Here is a 9,766-nt window from a genome sequence, read left to right on the forward strand (position 1 = left end):
TTGAAATAAGTGTTAAGATTCAATTTTTTTTTTATATTTACAAGTTATCGAGTATAATTTTTTTTAAAATAATAATAAAACCTTGATCGACTTTTAACCTCGAGACTTTAACAAAATCGAATCAAAATCTATAGTTGGTACTTAGTAAAAAATGTCCAGCCCAATACAAAGCCCAAAATAAATCAAAATCGTTACCAAGCCCCACCCTATATATATTACACTAACCATTTTCTAGGGTTTAGAGAGCCACAAAACAGAGAGAGTGAGCGGCGCTAACAAACCCCCAAAATGGTGAAGTTTCTCAAGCCCAACAAAGCCGTCATCGTCCTCAATGGCCGTTTCGCCGGCCGTAAAGCCGTCATCATCCGCGCCTTCGACGAAGGCACTCGTGACCGCCCCTACGGCCACTGCCTTGTCGCCGGCATCTCAAAGTACCCCAAGAAGGTCATCCGCAAGGACTCCGCGAAAAAGACGGCGAAAAAGTCGCGCGTGAAGGCTTTCATCAAGCTGGTGAACTACAATCACATCATGCCGACGAGGTACACTCTGGACGTGGATCTGAAGGATGTGGTGACGGCGGATTGTCTGCAGTCGAGGGATAAGAAGGTGACTGCAGCCAAGGCCACCAAGGCCAAGCTCGAGGAGAGGTTCAAGACCGGGAAAAACCGCTGGTTCTTTACTAAGCTTAGGTTTTAAATTTCAATTTCTGTTTTGTTTCGTGCTGGATTTTAAGTTCTATTGGATGATGCTGCGTAATGTTTGGATTGAAATGTTATTGGAGTTTTGGATTCGTTTCGTAAGATATGCTAATATATCTATGTTTTTGATTACTTATTAGAAATGCGGAATTGGTTCACGATTAAATTATATATGTGTTTTTGGTATGGAATGATTTTGTTCTTCTATTTGAATGCATAATATTGTATTAGTTGCTGGTGTTAAATATAGCTAATTGTGATAGGGGAGGTGGATCTGTTGTATTAGGGACATTTGACAGGGATTATGTGAAAATAAATTAGAGGTATAGTTTAAATATGTGTGGACTTTGATTAGGTGTTTGCAGCCCCCCTCTACTCTTTCTTGGTATAGGTAATTGGTGGCTTTCGTTTTTGTTAGTCGTCTGTTGTGAATGCTAGACTTGTTTGGCATGTTATATTATTGATCAGTTTTTGGTATGGAATGATTTGTTTTCTATTTAAATGCATAATAATGTATTAGTTGCTGTTGTTAAAATGTAGCTAGTTGTGATTGGGTAGGTCGATCTGTTGTATTAGGGACATTTGACAGGTATTATGTGAAAATGAATTAGAGGTATATATTAAATATGTTTGGACTTTGATTAGGTGTTAGCAGCCACCCTCTATTCTTTGTTGGTACAGGTAATTCGTAGCATTCGTTTTCGTTAGTTGTCTGTTATTAATGCTCCACTTGTTTGGCAAGTTATATTAATGATCAGTTGTATGTGATTGTAATTTTGCCTGCATTGAGTTTAGAATTGAAATAAGGTGAGGATAATATGTGAGATTTTGAATAATGTATCAGGTATTTTGATGATTTTGCTTGTGTCTGAGTTGATAATAAAATAACGAGTGATTGGTTCTGGATGAGTCTAGAGTTTTAATTTTTTCCGAAGGGAATGAAGGGAATGTAAAGAATACATTGGCTAGAGTAAAAATTATGGTGAAGGTTTTTTTTTTTAATGATTGGATTCTTGAAAATTGTAAACGAATGTAAATAAGTTTAGAGTTGGATGAGAGAACCAATTAGTAAGAGTAATTAGTTTGATGATTATTATGACAAGAAAGAAATAACAGTGTAAACAAACTAAAGAATGTATTGTTATACATACAATAATTCTTGGCAGATGTGGTTTGTATTCTGTTTGGTTCTAGCATCATTTTAACACTTGCAGATTGACGTCATGTCCACAGGAAAAAGTTGAATTTAAATGTTCACAAGGCAATAGCCCATTATAAATGTGAGTTGTATGTAATTGTAATTTTGCTTATATTGAGTTTAGAATTTAAATGAGGTGAGGATAATATGAGAGATTTTGAAGAATGTATGAAGCGTAGTGAAGTTTTTGCCTGTGTCTGAGTTGATAAAATAACGAGTGATTGATCTGGCTGAGTCTAAGAAATATAGAGTTTTAATTTTTTCCGGAAGGGTTTATAAAGAGTCCTTTTTATGATTGGATTCTTGAAATTGTAAACGAACGTGAAGAAGATTAGAGTTGGATGAGAGAACCAATTAAGCTAGAGTAATTAGTTTGATGATTTCTGTGACAAGAAAGAAATAACACAGGGTAAACAATATGACATTCCAAGTGTATACTTGTTGTAAGGAGTTTCTAAGAGTGAGTAACATTTGTTTATTGATGGGATTATATTTGTGCAATCAAACTAAAGAATGTATTGTATTCTGTTTGGCTCTAGCATTACTTTAACACTTGCAGATTGAAGTCATGTCAACAGGAGAAATTGAATTTAAATGTTTAAAAGGCAATAGTCCCATTATAAATGTGAGTGATTGATGTTCAATCTGATTATAAGAATGTTTTTGTTTTCGTGAAAGTTTCTTACTATAGGGTTGATGGTACAGGGGTCAGGGGTGCAAAGAGTTTGTGATTGTATTTGTTATTCTTGTTTTTTGTCATTCTGTATAGAAATTGCTCTATATATTTTTGGCTGTGTAGTATTACAAAATTACGTTTTTCTATATGAAATCAGGCTGGCTGATTATATATAGTGGACCGGGGCTGACAATCTCGAGCAGTGAGTTTTTCGGTTCTGGTAGTAGTAGTATACTTGGTCCTGTTTTGGTTAAACCGAACCTGAAACGGGTTAAAATTTTTTAATCTGGAGTCGGCCTGTTCTATATCGTATTGAGCCAATAATGATCTGAGCCAGGTTAGATTCTGAATGCGGTTTGAACTTGAAACACTGTGCAAAAAGAAGATAATACAATGAGAAAGCTTAATTTTATAAAATTTGTCACTTGCTCAAGTGAAGAGAGATAAATTTAGTTACAATAAACATTGATTAGTTATTGTTTAAAATCAAGTAGCTCTAGTATCTTAATGAGGGATTGCTCCCTAGTTTTGAGATCAAAATTTAGAAAATTTACCCATAAAATGAATCTCAAAGTTTTGCTCAATACTAGTAATCAACAATATTGCAAGAGGCATATAGCTTTGGTGATAGGATTTTCAACAATAGCGTAGAAGGCACGGAGTTTCAAGATTTCAGCAATTATCAAACAATGTCGCCAATCAGCCAGTGTTGTAAAAAGCGGGAATCGGACTTAGTCGGTGAAGGCACCGTCTAGCGATTAATCGGGTAATCGGAGATTAATCGGAGTGATTAATCGGATCATTAATCGTAATCAATTTAATATTATTTTTAAAATTATATATATATATATATATATATATATATATATATATATATATATATATTAATATAATTATATATAGTATAAATTTATAGTCATATAAAATCAAAGATTAATGATTTCTTATAACACAAAACATGCCTTTGTATACTTATAAGTCCAGTGATCTCATATATAAACTTGAATTTGATTGAATATGTGAGACTGTGAAAGAAGATATTGCAAATTTATGTAATTAGAGTTTATGAGTTAATATTGAAAGAGCGAAAGGTAATAAAAACAACTTTAATTTTTGTGTTTTGTCATTTTTGTGCTTTTTGTTTTATTTAAAATTAAATTTAAAATTTTGAAAATTTTTTACTTTTTATTTTGAATTTTTTTAAATTCACCGATTTTTGACCGACTTTTTCCGATTAATCCCGATTTTGACCGATTTTCAGAAAAAACGATTTTTTCACTGATTAACGCTTAATCGAGACGGTGGCCGACCGAACAGCGATTAATCGGCGATTAATCCCGATTAATCGCCGACTTTTAGAACACTGCAATCAGCAAACTACTACTAACTACTAACATATATTCGAGCACAACCCTACGAAAAAACTGTAGACGAGAAAGAGATAGAGCTATGAAACTGTAGAGTCCGGGAACTTTAACAAGTATGCAGCTGGTATGAAGTCAGTTGGTGATGATCAACAGAGCTCAAAGGAATGAAGCTATGCAAGACTAGAAACTACAGAAATGAGTCCTTAAAAAGTAGCGTCTAAATTTCTCCAAGTGCAAGAAACATCAGATGATCTATCCACTCCATGTTGTTATTGGTAACTTTATGACTTTCTGATTTTTGACATGAGCTTTCTTTATGTAGCGTTGGCATTTCTTCGGAAAAAATCTAAAATCCGATAGGACGGTTCAGGAGATGATTCGCTGTCTTCATGGAGCAACCTCCCTGGTCTTTGTGCCGCCTGTCTGGTTGGTGTGCCACCTTGTTGTTGTCGCAAATTGATCAGCCATTCCCAAGAATGGCGCAACCAATATATGGGTATTGGCCAGCACCAGGCTAGTGCATCGCACAAACTGCACATTCCATTTCCAGGACCAGGGCTGCATGGATTTTGATCATCCCATCCCAGCTCGAAATTCATCAGCCGGTCATCGACTACATCATCCTGAAGCTCCTCTATCTCATCCTTTGGCACTTGCACAGGTCTGCAGAATCCTTCACTGGATTCCTCATCAATCGGCTCTTTCCCTGGTCTGTGTGAGCGTTTCACAGGGATTCCTCGACCATCACCAGCACTTGAAGATTGCTCAGACACCGTCTCTATCCCTATAATTCCTTCACTAGCTTCCTCAGTAACCGTCTTCTTTCTCTGTCTCTGCGATCCTTCCTCAAGGCTTTCTTTACTAGATTCCGGAGGCATTGTGGAGGCTCCCAAAGCCAAATTCAGACTTGTCTCAACGCTGTCATAGACTAGGTTATTCATCTTGTTTCCAAACGTTCTCTGCATCATTTCCCTGCATTCAGCCAGCTCACCCTGTTTGTCGAAAATGAGAACAACTCATTATAACCATTAAAAAAAAATAATCAAATTGCAATTCAACAGAATTTGTTCAGCATACTCTAATTGTGTCGTCATGTCGTGGATATCTAGATAAAATAACAGTTGCAAAATCATTAGAATCATCTCGGAACAGCTTCGCTAAAGCACAGAGAATGGCAGATGCTGCAACAGCTGATGGCCTGAACTTTGTAAACCCGATGTCTGATCAGAAAACAACCATCTCATTACTCAATCCAATTGGTTAAATTTTCCCTAAAACAAGATAGATGAATCGGTTAAGAAAATCTAACCAGCTTGAGTCCAGATGATGATCTTATGAACAGGTACGCTCGTGAAGCCTCGAGGCAGAGTCAAGTAATGAAGAAACAAGGGAACAAAGTGAAATGGGAGCGTTTGTTTCGTCTTCCAGTCCAGAGCTTCCAGTATAGCCGTCTCCATTTTCATCACTCCTGTAACCCCAAACTTATATTTTCGAGCCGTCTGCATATCATTCAAGATTTCACGTAAAACAAAAGCCTAGAAATTACGGCACATCAAAGCGGTATATTCATGAGCAGAATTTACCAGAAAGCTATAGATGTCAAAGTTGTTGTCTCTCAACTTCCAAGAAATGGAGTGGCAGCAGATCAGAAACAAGTTGAAGTTATCTTGCTTATCCAACAGAATTTTCTGATGAATCAACATCGTAAAACGACATCAGTAGCCAGAAATTCCTCAACAAGATATCGGAAACAAGACTTTCAAGAAAACGAACTCACAAACACACACATTACAAAATGAGTCAGAAAGTTCAATGAGCATTAAGAAAATCATCAAGAAGAGGAAGAATTTAACAAGACAGGAGAAAAAGACGATAAGCTAGCGCCAAAACAGACACATAAACAGTCACCATTGCATTGAAATCTTATTTCGAAATAATGAAAGATCGTACACTCTAAATCTTGTCGAAATCTTTAGAAACCGAGGCAGATTAAACCATAAACTACTTGTTCGTTGAATTTCTCGAAACAGAAACAGATAAAACAAAAAGAATGTTGAATGTGAATTACCGGTGGTTCTTGAAGCTGGGAAATGACACGATCGAAGAAGTTGATAGCAACATACAGCACCACAGCATCCATTGTCCGAGGGTCATGTACCTACACAAAGCGAGACGACAAGGCATCATCCAATTCAACTAAAACAATCAATGAAACGAAGAAGATGAAAACAAGTAACATGTACAGTAATGAACTTACAGTCTGGTAGTAATCGAGCGCTAGTTCGCGATAAAACCTGGCCTTGATGTTCTTGGTGTACTCTGGAGTCATTATGAACTCTGATTCTCTGGCACGCAGTAACAGTCTCTCTGTTTCTAAATACTCTTCCGGCGTGTTTACGCGCCTTCGCCAATCGCTTTCCATCTCTCTCTCTCGATCTCTCTCTCTCTCGATCTCGCTCAGATGAATGTATGTGTGTATGTAGAGTTTGTTGGAGATTCTGAAAACTGAAAGTGATGAATAGAGTGGTGAGGATGACAGAGTATTTATATACGCATGTGTGTCAACTTGGAAGGACTAGGGAGCGACGAAGTTCGTTAAGTTGGTTACAGATCAAGTCGCTCAATTCTATTTTACCTTTTTACTGCTGTGAAACGTGGCTCGGTTCGTTAACCACAAACTCTACTCGACATTGTTTTTTGTTTTTACTTCAACTAACTTGACAAATTTATTAAGGAAATTCATTTACAACGAAATATTATCCTATCAACATTTTATTTTTGGCTATAGAGTAAATTTATATTTAAAAAATATGAATTTTTTTAAAAAATATATATTTTAATTTATAAATTTATTTTACCTAACAAATCTAAAATTATCAAAACACATAAATAATTTATAAAATACAGATTAGCTATCATTTACAACATATATTTTTGTTTGATAAACAACCTTCTTAAAATTAAATTAAATATGCTTGAAATCAAACAATTTTATTCATTACTCAAAATTTTTAACCGTAATCAATGTTATTCATTCATCATCGAGATTTTACGGCATGTTAAATTATATTAAAAATTAGAAATAAAATAATAGGATAACTCATATTTGATTGGTATGTATAATAAAGTTTAGTGACCAATGTGAAAAGCTCAAAAGTACGTGTACGAAAAAAAGTGGTTTATTTCAAAATATATTAAATAGCGCTTTTTTTAAAAAAAATAATTTTGAGCAGATGACATATCAAAAATATATGTGGCTGAGTGAAGCCATCAATCTTGCATCAAACACTCAACTCTCTTATCTTGATCATCCCCACAAAAAATCCCACACTTGGTTTCATAAAAATAAAGCTCCAAGTTTCTCATTACCACCACACTCTTCTTCTCCACAATGTCTAGCTTTACCATCTCCCCAGCCACTTCTCAGGTAAATTCGAGATTTATTAAAACAGATACTTATTTGTAAGCCGAATTATTGTAAAAAGGAAGTCACAGTTAAGCTGATTATATGGTGTGTTGTGTGGTTGATGCAGATATGTTCAGGCAAGAATGGAGTGTTTGCTCCATTATCTCAATCAGCAGTAGTCAAGTCAACAAAGAGTGTTGGCAAAGACAGGCCTGTTGGGATGAAAGTGAGGTGCATGGCTTCGAGTATTCCGGCTGATCGTGTGCCTGATATGGATAAAAGAAACACCATGAATCTGCTTCTTCTTGGTGCTCTTTCTCTTCCTGGCACTGCCATGCTTGTTCCTTATGCTACCTTCTTCGCTCCCCCCGGGTTCGCCTTTTGCTCCCTTCTCTGTTTCACTTTATACTTACTTGCTTGTATGTTTGTGCTGTACATGTTTCTTCTTTAATTAGGCGTGTTGTCGCGAAAAATTTATACGGGGCAGGACCAAAAAAAACTTGTGTTCACCTTACTGGTTTTGTTTGGAATTTATTTGGTTATCAAAACATCATATATGTTGATTATCGTAGCATCAACTGGTACATGAGTGTGTGGGTATGAGGATGAGGCCCTTTTAAAGCGTTGTTTGCTTTTCATTAGAATGTTAATCATCTAGTTAAGGAAGAGTAGAGTTGATTGAGAATAACATCAGAGAGAATCAAATCAGATGATTCGGACAAAGCCTACTTGCTTCTACGTTTCATTTATTTGGAAGGAATGAAGTTATGTGGAATAACATCAGGGGGAATAACTAATCAAGTTAATCTCTCATTCCTATTCCTCATTTTCTCTAATAATCTTATCACAGTGTAATTGCATTCTCATTACTTTTCGCTTTTTCCTCTAACATCTTCCCACTCACCTTCATTCCAATTTCCAACCATATGTAGCCAAGGCAGTTAAAAAAAATACATAGCATATTTGTAAGACACCATGGACGTCTCACCCAAACTCGAGGCTTAGACTAAATTTCATAATAGATTCCCCTTGCGTGCATTGGAACTGTATCAATGGACCCTGGCAATGCTGCAAGCCGCAATGACAGAGAGTATATGTAACGAGCTGCCTAGTTTGAAGTTAATTGTTTGATGCAACGCTTTGTGTGTGTTTTCACTTTCCTAATGTGTCATTGTTTCTATTAACATATTATGAAACCTTGGTTTAAGGATATACTTGGTTTTTTTAAATCTTGCTAATATATAGGCGAGTGTGAGTTGGTGGTTCGAGTTCTTCTGGTTCTATATATCATGAGTTAGGTTATCAATTGATTTGCTGTTGTTTGTTTGGATCAAGTCATTAACATTAACTGGATGGAACAGATCAGGAGGTGGTGGCGGTGGTACCAATGCAAAGGACGCTCTTGGAAATGATGTAGTAGCAGCAGAGTGGCTAAAGACCCACGGACCTGGTGACAGAACGCTCACTCAGGGATTAAAGGTTTGCCTCATTCACATGTGTCCATAGAGTTATATTTCATCATCACGTATCACCAAATAGTGATCAAAAAATAAACCTACATAACTTGAAATGGAATATACTGTTAAATTTAACTATTATTTGTGTACATGTTTCTCACCTTTTTCCTTCTTCATTAATAGAACAGATTACTACTTACTAGTCATATGAACAACTTCTTTGTTTTTATGATATATGTCATAGGGAGATCCCACATACCTTGTTGTGGAAAGCGACAAAACCCTAGCAACCTATGGAATCAATGCAGTGTGCACACATCTTGGTTGTGTTGTACCTTGGAACAAAGCTGAGAACAAGTTCATGTGCCCATGCCACGGATCTCAGTACAACAACCAAGGCAAGGTTGTGAGAGGCCCTGCTCCTCTGGTAAGCAATCCAACTAGTTGCTTAGCTTTCAAACTTTACTTAAGCATTTATGCTCGATATTTGATATAGTATATTGTTAACATCTTTATATATCTTGGAACAGTCCTTGGCTCTGGCACATGCAGATATCGATGACGGGAAAGTTGTGTTTATTCCATGGGTTGAAACAGATTTTAGAACAGGCGAAAACCCATGGTGGTCTTAGATTGTTATTCATTCGGAGTCGGGAGTTCTCTGCCTTTCCGTATGTAATCAATCAAAATTGAAGTGTATCTGATGTCATTTGTTGAAAACCTCAAAAGTTTATAAGCTGTAAAGTACAGATACAAGCTGATATTTGCACTAGCCCAAATTTTGTGCATTGATGTTGTATAATATATAATGTAATTTAGTAAGATTTGTTTCATCATGTGGTTTGAGCAAGCACATGCATTAGAATCTTTTATCTTCGTGAATGGTAGTATAATACTTAGACTTCTTGTTCACTCAGAGAGAATGAAATTAAAATTATCCTCGAATCAGAATTATCTTATTACC

The 9,766-nt window shown here is 36.0% G+C and overlaps 2 protein-coding genes across 2 annotated transcripts; both read left to right on the forward strand.

Annotated features, from left to right (window-relative positions):
* Positions 1-222: 222 nt before the first annotated feature.
* LOC108214329 (large ribosomal subunit protein eL27x) lies at positions 223-830 on the forward strand. The gene has a single exon (XM_017386273.2). The coding sequence runs from the start codon at positions 289-291 to the stop codon at positions 694-696; it is 408 nt and encodes a 135-aa protein (XP_017241762.1). The 5' UTR covers positions 223-288; the 3' UTR covers positions 697-830.
* A 6,341-nt stretch (positions 831-7,171) lies between these two features.
* LOC108214328 (cytochrome b6-f complex iron-sulfur subunit, chloroplastic) lies at positions 7,172-9,638 on the forward strand. Its single transcript, XM_017386272.2, has 5 exons — positions 7,172-7,366; positions 7,473-7,717; positions 8,707-8,824; positions 9,047-9,229; positions 9,333-9,638. Exons 1-5 carry the CDS (start codon positions 7,331-7,333, stop codon positions 9,432-9,434), a joined length of 684 nt encoding a protein of 227 aa, XP_017241761.1. The 5' UTR covers positions 7,172-7,330; the 3' UTR covers positions 9,435-9,638.
* Positions 9,639-9,766: the final 128 nt, after the last annotated feature.

The sequence above is a fragment of the Daucus carota genome, chromosome 3 (assembly GCF_001625215.2).
Source record: "Daucus carota subsp. sativus chromosome 3, DH1 v3.0, whole genome shotgun sequence".
Lineage (NCBI taxonomy): Eukaryota > Viridiplantae > Streptophyta > Magnoliopsida > Apiales > Apiaceae > Daucus > Daucus carota.

Bases quoted from the DNA above. Each gene is read 5' to 3' on its own strand.
- LOC108214328 (XM_017386272.2), top strand. From the start codon at position 7,331: ATGTCTAGCTTTACCATCTCCCCAGCCACTTCTCAG. The intron at 8,825-9,046 runs GTTTGCCTCATT...TATATGTCATAG, and splicing joins CGCTCACTCAGGGATTAAAG to GGAGATCCCACATACCTTGT. The intron at 9,230-9,332 runs GTAAGCAATCCA...ATCTTGGAACAG, and splicing joins TGAGAGGCCCTGCTCCTCTG to TCCTTGGCTCTGGCACATGC.
- LOC108214329 (XM_017386273.2), top strand. From the start codon at position 289: ATGGTGAAGTTTCTCAAGCCCAACAAAGCCGTCATCGTCCTCAATGGC.